This window comes from Dermacentor variabilis, chromosome 10, assembly GCF_050947875.1.
Source record: "Dermacentor variabilis isolate Ectoservices chromosome 10, ASM5094787v1, whole genome shotgun sequence".
In the NCBI taxonomy this organism is placed as follows: domain Eukaryota; kingdom Metazoa; phylum Arthropoda; class Arachnida; order Ixodida; family Ixodidae; genus Dermacentor; species Dermacentor variabilis.
In genome coordinates this window covers 65,239,943-65,254,056 of record NC_134577.1, presented here as the reverse complement: position 1 = coordinate 65,254,056, position 14,114 = coordinate 65,239,943, and the positions used below count along the sequence as shown (strand labels likewise).

Below are 14,114 nucleotides of genomic sequence, written 5' to 3'. Positions count from 1 at the left end.
AGAACAAAACACGGGCGCTTCCTCCAGTTCTCGTCTCTTGCGCTGTGCGAACACGTCGATATTGAATCACCAACTCGTCCCAGCTTTCACCTTATCGACGTATAGTCACAATTTGCGAGTGGTTTTGGGGAACACGTGTCCAGGGGGCAAGCGGAAGTGCGCGTGCAAAAAAGAAAAAAAAAAAACTGGAAGGGCCGCTCAAAGAACTGCGATGTGTGTTTCCAGAAGAGTATCACTTTACAGCTGTGTTCTTTGAGCAGAAAAAAAAAGCGATAGTTGGACAGAAAGTATATAATTTCCGGGTTCAGAGGAGTATATTAATTAGGCTGAATTGGTCAATTAAGAGTTCTCGAATCGCAAAAAGGTAACAGTTGTGTTATCGGGGTAAGAAGTGCGCTAGTTAGTTGCTAGATTCGTTAGATTCGTCGGATCGGCCCGCCCAATCGTTGCAGTATAGTGTAGTCTAGTTAGTTAGTTAGTTAGTTAGTTAGTTAGTTAGTTAGTTAGTTAGTTAGTTAGTTAGTTAGTTAGTTAGTTAGTTAGTTAGTTAGTTAGTTAGTTAGTTAGTTAGTTAGTTAGTTAGTTAGTTAGTCAGTCAGTCAGTCAGTCAGTCAGTTAGTTAGTTTTCCCATGGCGCAAGCGTGACCGAGTCTGATGCTCAGCGCATGGTTAAGAGCATACAAGATCGACGTAATAAGTAATGTGGGTTCAGAACAGGCGTTGAGAGCCACCAAAAGAGACAATTTCTCTTCCAAAAGTGTAATTTCCCACTTTAGCTTTACCCAATGCATCTATTTACTGTCTCTTTATTGTTTGCTGAGATGCCTAAGATGTTAAGTAAATTTATCTAACAAGCAAGACATACATGAATGAACTGCAAAACTGTTGGCGCTATACTGACGAAATCCATCCTGGTAGCAAGTACTTGTTTACAACGCTAGCCCTCATCCCAATGTTTGCCAGCTCTCATATGCGTTGTTAAAGTAAAAAAAAACATAAGAAAACATTGCGGCTCCAAGAACTGTATTTTTGTAGCGATCCTTATAGTATTTCTTTCTTTCCGTCCCAGAAAGCCGTGCGCCCCCACTGCGAAGGGTACGATAGCACTGTAAAATAATTTACACCCTTAAAAGCGAAAAAGGGTGTAAATGTGTCTATAGCTCACACCCTTAGGGTGTAATTTACATAACTGACATCCTAAGGGTGTTAGTTATAAACACATTTACACCCTTTTATCACTTTAAGGGTGTGAATTATTTTACATTGTGGGCCCTCCGCGCGAGAAGGACATTACGAAGTGAACGTAAACGGAAGAAGAAAACAAAATCATTGACCAACTGTGGCCCCAAATCTACGATAAGCGGCACTCCGCTGCCCAATCATGCACCCATTTCACAGGCGACGTCACGCAGGAGATAACGAGCGCGATATCTGCTTCCTCTCGCAATTGTGCCGCTCACCTTTATGTTAATCTCTTTCTCCAGGGATTCGGCTATCATGTGTATATACGTCGATTCGACGAAGTACTGCAGCGGAAGCAGCAGCCCTGAAAAAAGAAAAAAAAGATCGAGTGGTTCAGTAGACGTTTCCAGTGTTGGAACTCGACTCCGATTTCAATGCCATTTCGCTGATAAAGGTTGCCGTACTTCAGGGCCGTAGTTAAAAAAAATCGTTTGGTAAGAACCAAGGAGGTTAAAGAGAAAGTTTTTCTTTAACGTCCTTGGTAAGAATTGATCGCCACTGTTCACCCCCCCCCCCCTCTTTCGGCCGATGTGTAACTGTCACGATTGGTCGGCTCGTAAATTTACTAGTAACATGGTAAAACAGTGTACTGTAATTTTTATAGATATGGGGTAAAAATTATAAATAAGGAATCATTGAAAATACAGGAGATATAGGAGTTCGTAGTGTTTACGAAAAAAAAAAAGATCAACCCAGTGCGAAAATTTACGGCTGGCAGGAAGGCCGAATTCGCAAAGCTTTGCGATCGTGAGTGCTTTTCCCCATTGACCGTCGGCTCTTCGCTTTATATGCCCGACATCATATATCTACCCTTACAAAAAGCAATATAGCCGAATACCGTTTTGTGAATGCAGGCCGTGCTCTGTATACGATGTCGATACTAAAGTAATTTGGGGTCCCCTCGTTTAAACAGCCTATATTATGCTTTTTAAACAGCCTAAGATGCGTAACTCTCAACTGCTTAAACAGAGAAAGTTAGTGCGGGTTTACAGCGTTAACTATAAGAGGGCTTCAAAGGAAAGGTCAGCAACGCAACACTGTGACGCTGCCCTTATATACACACTTTGTTGAGAGTGTTAATAGTAAGGGATTCTAGACATAACAATAAATTTCGCTGGCCAAGCTTCGAGCAACGAGCCTATGTTTACAAAAAGTTCTTATACCCTAAAATTGATGGCAAGAGAAGATGCGCCAGCCATTCGCGCAATGTCGGGCGTATTAGAGAAGGCTGCCGATCAACGACAAAATGCGATTGCACACAAAATACTTTGCGAATTTGGCCCTACAGAATGTGAGCGGTAACCGCCAACACGGTTACCGACAGGCACATTTGCACTAAATTATTCCTACCTAATGACTTTAGGGGAAATATTTTAAATTGACGAATTTATAAGAGCGAGCCGCTCAAAGCATCGCCTTTTTAAGGCGCAGCGTTTCTAGCTCTCAAAGGACTTAACGTACAGAAGTATACGAGGCACCCATAGTGCGCTTTCTGTCTGTTGATCTCGTCGTCCTGCCACGCTGTCTAAATTAGCTAAGAATACGCAACAATTAAACTCGTCTGCACCTACGCACTTTTGGCTTCTTGTAGCGTAATGCGAGTGTCGCGCTGAGTGCCGTTTCACGGCTATAACTTGCACACATTAAAAAAAGTAGGGGTAGGAGAATACTCGACGTTTCGAATACGAATCGAATATTACACACCGACTATTCGTATTCGAAGAGCAGCTACTCGGTGTTTGCGAATATTCAGAACTGGCCGAATACTTCGAAACAACTGAATGTTAGCCTGGTTGCTGTTCCCGCTTGCTAAACAAAGTGCCGCAAATTATCAGACACGATTCCTTTCTATATTTCCGGATTAGCGACCGAATCTTACATGACGACTTGTGATCTTTAGTAGTATGGTCCTTCATTTTGCATTTTTGATACTGTATTCATGTAGCAATTTTGTCTTTTAGGTTACAAGCGGTGCTGTTTTCCTCACAACGTGCCCGTTAACAGATGTCTCTAAGAAACATTAGTCCTTCAACAGCTTTCTTCTTTTTTTTTTCTTATAAGAGACCTTTGATCTCTTTGTACAGCCATTTAGCGTCTTAGAAAAGCTACAGTAACACAGCAGTCGTTATTTCTTAAAAAGCTTATTTTCAACCGCGCTCTAAAGATGGCTTGCGGCTTTTCGTGTATTTTTTCGTCGCTTTAATATGCATCGAGATTTCCTGCAAATCGGTCTTGCGAAGAATTCTAAGAGTTGTGAGAGAATTCTAAGAGTTGTGAATACGGCGGGAGAAGGTTGTGGCATAACATATGGGACCTTGTACTTCCTAAGTCAAGATGAGGGCCGCCAAATGGAAGCCCAATGTGGGATAAAAGTTGCGTGTAAACACGTGTAAAGTGTCTCAGACAGGCTGGCCAACGTTTCAATAGGTGCACGTATTTTATTGCGATAGCAATTATATCGACACTCGAGACGAATTTTCGCCGTCGCCGTGAGGTATCCGCTTACACACATGCCGTATATGCAAGGCAGACGCTACATTGTTCAACCGCCAAAGTGAACCTATAGGTCCATGTCCTTGATTGAAAGTCGAATTTGAGAATCGCGGCGCGCGAAGAAATGTCATTAAAACTCGTTCATAGCGTATGCCTTTTATCCTAAATCTTCTGACTATTAAAATAATGCAAATATTATTAGAGCTCATAATATAAACACGACCTAATTTCAGTTGCACCGCTCTTGCTGTCGCTGTCAGTGCAGCACTGACAGCGAAACCCCCCTCTCTTCGTTTCTTTCATCTATCTATCTATCTATCTATCTATCTATCTATCTATCTATCTATCTATCTATCTATCTATCTATCTATCTATCTATCTATCTATCTATCTATCTATCTATCTATCTATCTATCTATCTATCTCCTTCTTACTTTCTCTTTTTTTTAGGCGGAAGCCTTAGATGGGGCTCATAGTCGAAAAATCGCACGACCGTCCAGCGTTATGGTATCGAAATTCAAGTGACGTCTTAGACAAGTCTAAGATAAGATGGTAAGTGATTAAATGTGATACGCTTAAATGTGAATAAAGTGTTTGAAGTGTTCAATGTGAATCTAAGGTAAATTACATGAAAAAAGGTGAATTAAGCAAAGTAATACAGTTAATGGCATAAGTTATTGGAGGTGATACGTGTAAAGGTGAATTAATCGTTTTAAGTGTTCAACGTGAATCTAAGGTAAACTGTTGATCAAAATGTGCATTAAGTGAAGTAAAGTGAATTAAAGTGAATTAAAGTGAATCAAATGCGAATTAACGAGAATATAAGGTGAGAAAAGTGAATAACATGTGAATTATGTGCCTACCATGCCTACCGCGACCAGTCATATGGTGTCTACGTGTACATCCGATTAGGCGCGCCGTTGAAGAAACCGTGCGATGACGTGGCGCTTCGTATAAAAACGCGGTGCGAAGGCGGCGCACTTGTCTGTCGCGTCCTACTGAACGCGCTGGGTGGCGTGATGGAAAGCCCGTCTTCGGAGGATGAACAACCTAACCCATAGCGGGAAAAAAAACAAGTAAAGCGAAAACAAGTAATAGGAAGTAACAACGCAATCGAATGAGAATGTCAAAGTAATTTAATTAATGCCTCGTGAGCGCGCAGGCTTTCGCCTTTATCATCTTTAGCGCATGCTAACGTGACTGCCAACTTTTATTATTCTTTTTTTTTCTGTGAAAGGCACCTTTGACAAAGACAGGCCCACCACTAATCGAAACGTCGACCAGCCTGTACACAGTCTGAGCGACTTCACCCCTGTATTATACAACGTCTATCTGACTTCGCACTCGTATTAGTATATAAACTCGTTAGGCATCGCTCAACTGGTCTCGTCTTGGATGTCGATGTTGGCTGGTCCGGGCACGAGCAGGCTGCGCTTGTAGTCTTCGCGCAAGTCGAACGCGGCTTCCGGAAAGCGCACGTGGTACGTCAGCTGGTCGGTCTCGGGACGGTCGAACCACACGGCCACGCGTCGGTGCACCACGGCGCCATCGTGGCCGGCCGCCGGTGAGGACGGGTCAGCCTCGGTGGTCGCCTCCGCGTACTGCGTCGCCTCGGCAGCGTCGTTGAAGGGCATCGGCGCTGAAGACCGAAGACGAAAGATTGATTTGAAGATTAGACAAGACAGACAGACAGACAGACAGACAGACAGACAGACAGACAGACAGACAGACAGACAGACAGACATGCAGACAGACAGAGACATGCAGACAGACAGAGACAGACAGACAGACAGAGACAGACAGACAGACAGACAGACATGCAGACAGACAGAGACAGACAGACAGACAGAGACAGACAGACAGACAGACAGACAGACAGACAGACAGACAGACAGACAGACAGACAGACAGACAGACAGACAGACAGACATGCAGACAGACAGAGACATGCAGACAGACAGAGACATGCGGACAGACAGAGACAGACAGACAGACAGAGACAGACAGACAGACAGACAGACAGACAGACATGCAGACAGACAGAGACAGACAGACAGACAGAGACAGACAGACAGACAGAGACAGACAGACAGACAGAGACAGACAGACAGACAGACAGACAGACATGCAGACAGACAGAGACAGACAGACAGACACAGACAGACAGACAGACAGACAGACAGACAGACAGACAGACAGACAGACAGATAGATAGATAGATAGATAGATAGATAGATAGATAGATAGATAGATAGATAGATAGATAGATAGATAGATAGATAGATAGATTTTGTTCATTTCTCCTAGCAAATTCATGTAATCACCCTTCACCACTAATCCTCTAATCTTTATATTCATTTACACCTCGACCTTCGCAGGTTAATCTATTCTTGGCTGATTTGAAATCATGAAAAAACGCGCACATATCACGCACTGTGGGAATCAACGTAAGCGAAGCTTCTGTCATGCTTGCGTTCATTGACGATATTTGGCGGTGGAGTGGACGGCACACGACAGTCGTGGTGTGACGTTAAAGGGACACTAAGGGCAAATGCTAGCTAAATTGACGTGGACTATTGAAGTAGCATTCTAGTAACCTCGTGGTGCTTGTTTTGTGCCAAGAAAAGACTTACGAAGGCAAATCAGAAAGTCTTTGCTCCTATCTTTTTTTAGCCAAATTACGGCTGTAAATGCGAAGTCAACATATCCATTCCCAGCGGCGGGCCTTTATTGGACCGACCCGGCCTCATCATATCGATTCCCAGCGGGGGACCTTTATTGGACTGACCCGGCCTTATCTGCCGGTAGCTCCGCGTCACGGCGCTGCTGTCAGTTGTTGAAGATGGTGGTTGCGCTCTGCATGTCGATGGCATACGAGCAACGAAGTGTGATTCGTTTTCTGTGGAGCAAGGGACTAACGCCCATCAAAATCCACAGGGAAATGCAGCCCGCGTATGGGGAAAGGTGTATTACTTTGACAAGTGTGAGGTGATGACGTTGTGAGTTCGCAAAAGAGCGTGAGCGCAAAAGAGCGTGAAGAGAGCCGGACGAATTCTACCACAAGGGCATCACAAATTTAATGCTGCGATGGGACAAATGTCTGAACAGGTGCGGGGACTCTGTGAAAAAATAGTGTAAGGTACGTAGAATAGTACGTAAATCTGTAATTACCTGTATGTACCTTGTTTTGGCTAATAAAAATAGGGACAAAGACTTTCTGGTTCGCCCTCGTAGTTCACGAGAGAATCGAGTCTGAAGGGTACGCATACCTTTAGCGCAATTCCTATCACACCTACCGAGCGGGGGAGTGGTGGCGCTGCCTACGCCATGCATCCCCGCCCTTTCCTGCCGTCGTTGAGTAAAACGACGCACGACAGACGGCGCTGCCGTATCTGGCTCAAAACTCAAACGCGCGGCTACGGAGAAACCGAGCCAAGACAAAACGTTGGATTCGCCGCTGCAGCTCTTCTTGGTCAAGTGGCGTGGACCGCTCCCAGAATCCCGCACATGTCACAGACGGGGCAACCTCTGCTACGATTAGTTTGTACGAGTTTCGCAAGCCAGCCAAACCTGTCCAGCAATACACGAGAACGAAACTACTGAAACGTGATAGTGCGGGTGGCGCATGGGGGAGAAAACGAAACCTTTTGACCGCCCGCATTATTGTCAGAGGTAACGTCAACGAATACTGTTTTTTCTAGCAAGTCAAATCGAACTGGACAAGTAGGATTTTCTTTCGTCTTATAATGCAATACAATGATCTTTTTATTAAGAGCGGTTGAGTACAAGTGACAGAATTGAGAAGTGCCTCCGTTATCGGGCTAGTACTTGAATGTCCCGAGGGAGTGTCTAACCGTGGCCTGTATTTACCACAATTTCTAAATTACTAAAGCTCTGTTCGCGATAATATTGACACTTTAGAGGTTCTCTAGTACTAAACTATCGCTTTAACTTGACTTTATCTTTGCCTTTAGTGTCCCTTTAGGTGTTACCGTGCCTGCACCACTTGTGTTGTCCACGTAGTACACAGAAGAACGAGAAACGTGTCATGAATTCGCTCATTCTTTTACGGAAGAGAGCCTAAATGAGCAACGCTTTCTGACGACGCGTTTTCTTTCTCCCATATCATGTTGGGTGAACTAGCTGCCACGAGCGCAGAGGGATAAGGTTAATCACCCGTTTCCTGACTGCGTCGGTGCGGGATCCGGTTGCACTTCCGGTTAACTCTCTCTTTACTTCCTCTCTAGCGTTCTCCCTGCCTCCTCCGTGGACTGTGGTTGCTGTTGCGCATGAGCACGGAGGCAAGCGCGGCAGCTCCGGTAATGCTTTTGCGCTGGGTCACCCGTAAAGAATGAATGTTTTCCCTGTACAGATACCTCAACACTCTCCCAGCCCATTTACTTTCTTCCGTATTCCTAAGTCGTTCTTCATAATCAATTTTACTGTGAGCTTCCCTCACTTCAAAACTTGTCCAGCCCATATCACCGTGCACAGCTTCACTTGTAGTCGTCTCGTGAGCGTCCAATGTGAGGCGTCCCACTGACGTTTGGTTCCCATCTATAGTCCTGATTGTACCCCTAATTTCAAGCAAACAACCTCCGTTTCCAAAAGTAAGTCCTGGAACCATTACACATTGGCACACACCCCGGAGCACCTCGTAGCTATTGTATCCCCATAACGCCCTGTGCTCCATTATGGCTGCATTTCTCTTCCCCTTTACTGTTATTGTTTTTTCTGTGTTACCATATATTTATTGCCTTCGTTTATCCCTACACCAACTTCTTGTATTACGCGAGGTATTTCCTAGCCCTGTATTGTCACTGTCTGTTCTTTGTTTTCATTGAACACCTTAACACGTGAGCTTTAACGCTAAATTTCAGACCTAACCTCTCGCATTTCTGTCCAGATATTAGCCAGACGTTGCAAATCACTTTTCTTGTTAACTAGCAACACAATGTCGTCCGCATAAAAATAAACCTGGAAGCTGCTGCTCTACTACTGTACCCGCCTGGTTGTATGAGAAATGAAACCCGATATTACTTCCTTCTAGCGCCCTCTCCGTCCTCACCATGTACATCATAAGCAGCAGGGGCGATAAAGGGCACCCCTGCCTCAGCCCCTGTTGACATCAACCTTCTCCTCGCTCCTCATCCCTTTCCATTCAACGTAGACGATATTTTCTAGGTAAATCTCTCTCAAAAGCTGTAGACAATCGTCGCCTAAGCCTTCCCCTTCCAGAATATCCCACAAAATGTTGCGGTATACGTTGTCATACGCTCCTGTAATATCTAAAAAGGCCACATATAACGGCCTCCTTTCTGCTCTTGATATTTAAATATACTGAATAAGAACAAATAAGTTATCATCCAAACGCCTAGCTGTTCTGAAGCCATTCTTAATTTCAGCCAAAATGTCATTATTTTCTGTCCATGCTTGCAGCTTTAATTGCCTGCATTGCTGACCTGTATATTACCGATGTAATGGTCAACGATCTATATGAGTGAACTCTCTTTCTCCCCCTTACGTTTCTCCCCCTTCTGTCTTGGCTCGGTACCGCCGTCTGTCGGGCGCCGTTTTACTCACCGACGGCAGCAAAGGGTGGTGATGGCGTGTGCTACGTCACCACTCCCCCGGTTGGGTGGCGAGAGTTTTAAATATAGAAAAAGGTATTCGGACCCTTCAGATGCAATTTTCTCGTAAACTAAGTCTTTTCTTTGCACGAAACAAGCATTGCGAGGTTTCTGGAATGGTATGTAAACAGTACCCGTCCACTTAGTATTTGCCTTTAGTGTCCCTTTAAAAGCTGTGTGCATGTCAGTGGTGGCTGTCTAACGGTCATGTTAATCAATAATTATCTCAGTGTTTTTACAAAAAGAAGCCGAGGGTGGCAAAGAAAAAAAAAACAGTCCTAACGACAGCTTGGCATCCCTCGCCAACAGATCAAGCTTACAGATCCAACAATTTCCGCCGTACCTAAACGATACGGTACAGTACACTCTAAGAACAATTTACACCCTTTGGAGTGCCCCTTCTGCCACACAACAACAATCGTCATCTGCCTTCATGCGTTTACTTTCTTTAACGCTGCGAGCCTGGTACTTTCCAGTAACGAACGGCACGCGCGTTATCAGCATGATAGCATTGCCGACAGGAAATGCAGTCATAATTAAAAGTTATCAAATTTAAAACCTGCGGCATGCAGGGTCACATTTATGTGGCGCCCCCTGCATCGTGTCGCGTATATACGCAGATTCTCATCGATCTGTGCAGTAGTATTGCGCTTCGTGAATTGTCGTGAGGAACAATTTATTGTTAGTGCCTACTGCTGGCAGCTCCTTTTCTGCAGCGGTTCATGTGACAGCCTTGAGCGAGACAGTTTCCAGGGCGGCAGGGGCCATGATCGCCGTCGAGCTTGCGTTCTACGCATGCGCACCATTCATTCGTAACTGTCTGGCGTACGTACGGACGTTGCGTACGCTAAACTAAAGCTGTCTAATAGAAAGCCTTACCTTGAGTGCGTAAAACCGGTAATACCGGGGTTACCGGTAACCCGGTAATACCGGTAGTGACATCTTGTGACGCGGGGTTTAACCAGCCGGCACACAAAGCTAATGCAGCAGCGACCTATCATATTCTACATAACAGCTGGTGCAAAACGTTGATATCCACATAATCGTGGAACGTGCAGTCCTTTTATAATTTTGCTTCCACAAGAACGCTCGCGCCACACAAAAAAAAAAACGTGTTCAAATGCATTGTAGTACCACAAATCGTCCCAAGATGCCGCAGCCAGCTTTACTACATCTGCCGACCACTACTGTGGTAACGCGGGCCCGTACTCACAAGAACTTCTCACACTTAGAAATGTCCGTAAGATAAAATGCGAGCCAGTGCTTACGCTGTCAATCTTGCTAGCGGAGACGACCAGACAATGGCGAAGGACACTTATGAAAGGAAATGCTTCGTAAAGGATTATATTGCGCTTAGTGTTACACTGACGATTTTAAGTGAAGGACAGGAGGTGGACGTCCTGTTCTTCACTTCAAATCGTCAGTGTAACACTAAGCGCAATATAATCATTAACGTTCACAAACTAGCCCCCTTCATTGCTTTTAGAAAGCTTCGTAAATTCGGCGCCCGCTGATCCGTAAGCGGTTATAGAAAGTTTACGAACGAGATTGAAAACCCTCCGCCGTCAGCCACTCGACTCACTCCACTTGGGTCCGAGCGCCTTGCAGACCCTGGTGGCCAGTTCCACGAAGAAGGGCATGTTGGGCGCAAACGCGAGCGACCCCTCGCTCCAGGACTCGTTGGGACGGCCCCAGAACTCGATCGCGTCGGCGCTGTCGAAGAACTGGTCCTTGTTGGGCCGCGCCCGGTACGGCGCCACCGACTCCTCCCACACCGAGCTCAGCAGGAACAGCATGCACGCCAGCTCGAGCAGCGTGACCAGGTAGTGGCGCCTCACCCGGGTCAGCCACACCTGGCGCCACATCACCAGGCCCAGCTGGCTCCAGCAGCCCGCGGTCTCCATGGCGCGCCCTCGTCGTTCTCGCCTTCAGACTCCGCGAGGCGATCAGGCTCCGAGACGGTCTGCTGTGTATGCGCGCGCGAGATGTGACAACCAAGGATATAAGGTTGCGCGAGTTGGTACGGTAACATGATCTTGGGTTGTAGCGCGAAGTGACACGGACAGAGACTAGACGCAGACAGGACGAGCGCTAAAGAGTTAGCGCTCGTCCTGGCTGCTTCTAGTCTCTGTCCGTGTCACTTCGCGCTACAATCCAAGATCGAGTGTGCAGGTCGAACCTTCCAGTCACGGAGAAGGGAACAAATTTAAGATAGTATAGACAAAGCGTAGCCAGGCAAGTCAAACGTACTCGAGAGAACTCTCCGTATCATTCAATAGCTGCATCATAACGTGGCCCTCGAGAAAGGCCGATAGGCGCAGAAGTTCACGAAAAGTATCGAATCTGACAAAAGCTTTAGCACATTATAGCGCATTATTAGATTACGAGCAAGTTTGGTCACTTCTTGAATAGAGGATGGCGTGAGGCCTAGTCAGAGAGGAGGGAAACAAGGATTACCACTAATTGTAGTCCTGCATCTCAATCTCCATGACAAGAAGTAACAAAATGTAAGAATTCCCACGCTGCTTAATTGAAGCGTTCAGCTGGTCGTGCAGAATTCCGCGCTGGCTCTGATATATGTGTGTAAGGTCGCTTGGTTACGGAAGGCTTCTTATAGTTCTCTTGGACATTATCAGAAGTGTGGAACATCGAACTGTACCCTCAGCACTGAACGCATGTCGTGTGCACTGTTGAGAATCACTGCTGTCTGTACGGGTTGATGTCAACGGCAGGCGAACAAGGGAAGCGCACCCAATACGTTTCGGCAAGTCGGATCCCCTTGCCGAAACGTCCGCTTCATGCAGGCTGAGATGCACCCCTTGTTTGGCCGCAGTTTATCTTCCTGTGATCCCCTTGTCTGGTTTGGACTAATGCGCGCAATAGTAGTGACGTGCAAGGTACACACAGCGCGAAAGACTTTGGTCTACATAAGGAGCAGCCTGCCAAACTCGCAGGCATAACGGTCTACTCATGGTCATTCCTGTTTGGCGGAAATAATCGGCGAGAAACGCCGTGCTCATAAACAGCCAATGAAGTCGTTTATATTGCGTTATCTTTAGCGTGGTTCCATTCTCCGGGATCTTAAGAAAGCCAGTGAAGCAGGAGAAAAAAAAAAGAGAGACCAAGCTGCGTTTTTGCCTGTCTGGATGGAAGCGCTGTCAACCGTCTTTTCAAAGAACGAAACCCGCGTGCCCGCCCTTAAAAAAAGAAAAGAAAAGAAAACGACGAGAGAGTGTGCGCATCCCCCGTGGAGTGCCTGCCTATATCATCATTTAGGACCATGGCGGATTTCGATACGTCTACGAACAATAGACTGTTTGTCATTTTTGTCCAAGGTGTACCAAACTATTTTTGGAAGTTTAGTTCTAGTTACGTTAAACCCCCAGTGGACAGTAACTATATTCTTCACAAGTGTGAGCCGTCCTCCATATATACAGGCGGGCCTCCGACTCAAAGAAACCAGCGTAGCGACCGGTCACTGTGCGGCCAGGTCACTTTGACCTCCGAGACTGCAAGCGTCTCGCGGACAATTATAGTATTTCGGAAGAACCATCAGTCGCGATTTCCTCGGCATTTAAGTGTGCGCCAGACCCCAGCCTGCATAAAACAAACGTCGCGAGCACCCATAGGTTATGAAGAATCCACAAGCCTACATCTAACACTTTATCGTTATACATAGCTTGCGTGTGGCATCACTCTATATTTATACATGGCTTGCATGTGACGTCACATGTGCCGGCTCGTTCGTGCGGCGGCCATGTTGATGAATCACGCGAAGAGATGGGACGCGGCCGTGACCGCATACCAGCGGTGACGCATACCAGCGGTGTCGTGCCGCAAGCTTCCCAGTCTTCAGCTCAGAATGCCGCCACCTACGCGTAATCAGTGCTTTCACGCTGAGTATACTGCTCACAGCTGACCGGATCGACGCGTTCACGCTAAGGGTGAGAGGGGGAATGTGGCACGGATGCCGCACGCCTTCGGCGGCGTGGTCAGTCGGCTTTCGATGGTTCACCGCAGTGGCGGATTGCTATCCCATGATTCCAAGCCGTGACGTCGATGCAAGCTATGTATGGAGTTCTCATCCTTAGTGCCCTTTAATGTCGTACAACGTTGCAGCAGAACGGTTCGGATATCGAGTAGAATATGTTACTGAGCGAGTTGGTTGAAGTAGGGTGGTACACATTAGCGCGACGCGGAAATAAATTCTTTGTAGGCGGGAGTAGGAAAGAACAGTGCTTAGCGCTCACTCGTTCCTTTGTTTTTTGTAGTCCCTCCTACAAAGTCTGTTTCCACTTCGCGCTGGTATGTACCCCCTGCAGGTTCAGATATCCCCTCTAGGTTCCATCAATCACAGCGCACCTCGTTAGCCCATTCTGGCATCAAGCGGTGGAGAAGTTTCAAAATCGCTGTCGAGGAACACATTAAAAGCAGCTATATATATGTACAGCCGAGAGTAGGGCTCACGTTACCGTAAAGGCGTCTTCGATCGTGTCGACGATGGCCAAAGCCCGAGTGCGAAGCGTCCAGAGGTGCGATTGGCAAGACTCGTTCGGGCAAGCAGCAATCTCGCTCGACTAGACCTGCGTCACGCAAAGGCGCTGACTGCTATTGCATGCACCGCCGAGAAACGCCACAGGCGAGTGCTTGAGCGTGAAAGGCCAAATGCGCCGTACAGTCTACCTTACCCGCTATGCCTTCGACGAATATGGGTCGCGAGCCGCCACGCGTCGCGAGAATGCGAGGTTT

At 46.5% G+C, this 14,114-nt stretch overlaps 1 protein-coding gene across 1 annotated transcript in view; it reads right to left on the bottom strand.

The window, feature by feature from the left end:
* The window catches only part of LOC142559277 (phospholipid-transporting ATPase ABCA3-like), a 38,940-nt gene extending 24,901 nt beyond the window's left edge, over positions 1–14,039 (bottom strand). Inside the window, exons 1-4 of the mRNA XM_075670899.1 lie at positions 13,838–14,039; positions 10,948–11,328; positions 5,117–5,374; positions 1,461–1,546 (exon numbers count right to left, since the gene is read on the bottom strand). Of these exons, the coding sequence (XP_075527014.1) occupies positions 1,461–1,546; positions 5,117–5,374; positions 10,948–11,269 (666 nt within the window). The 5' untranslated portion in view covers positions 11,270–11,328; positions 13,838–14,039. The remainder of the gene's footprint in view (positions 1–1,460; positions 1,547–5,116; positions 5,375–10,947; positions 11,329–13,837) is intronic.
* Between the last annotated feature and the right edge of the window lie 75 nt (positions 14,040–14,114).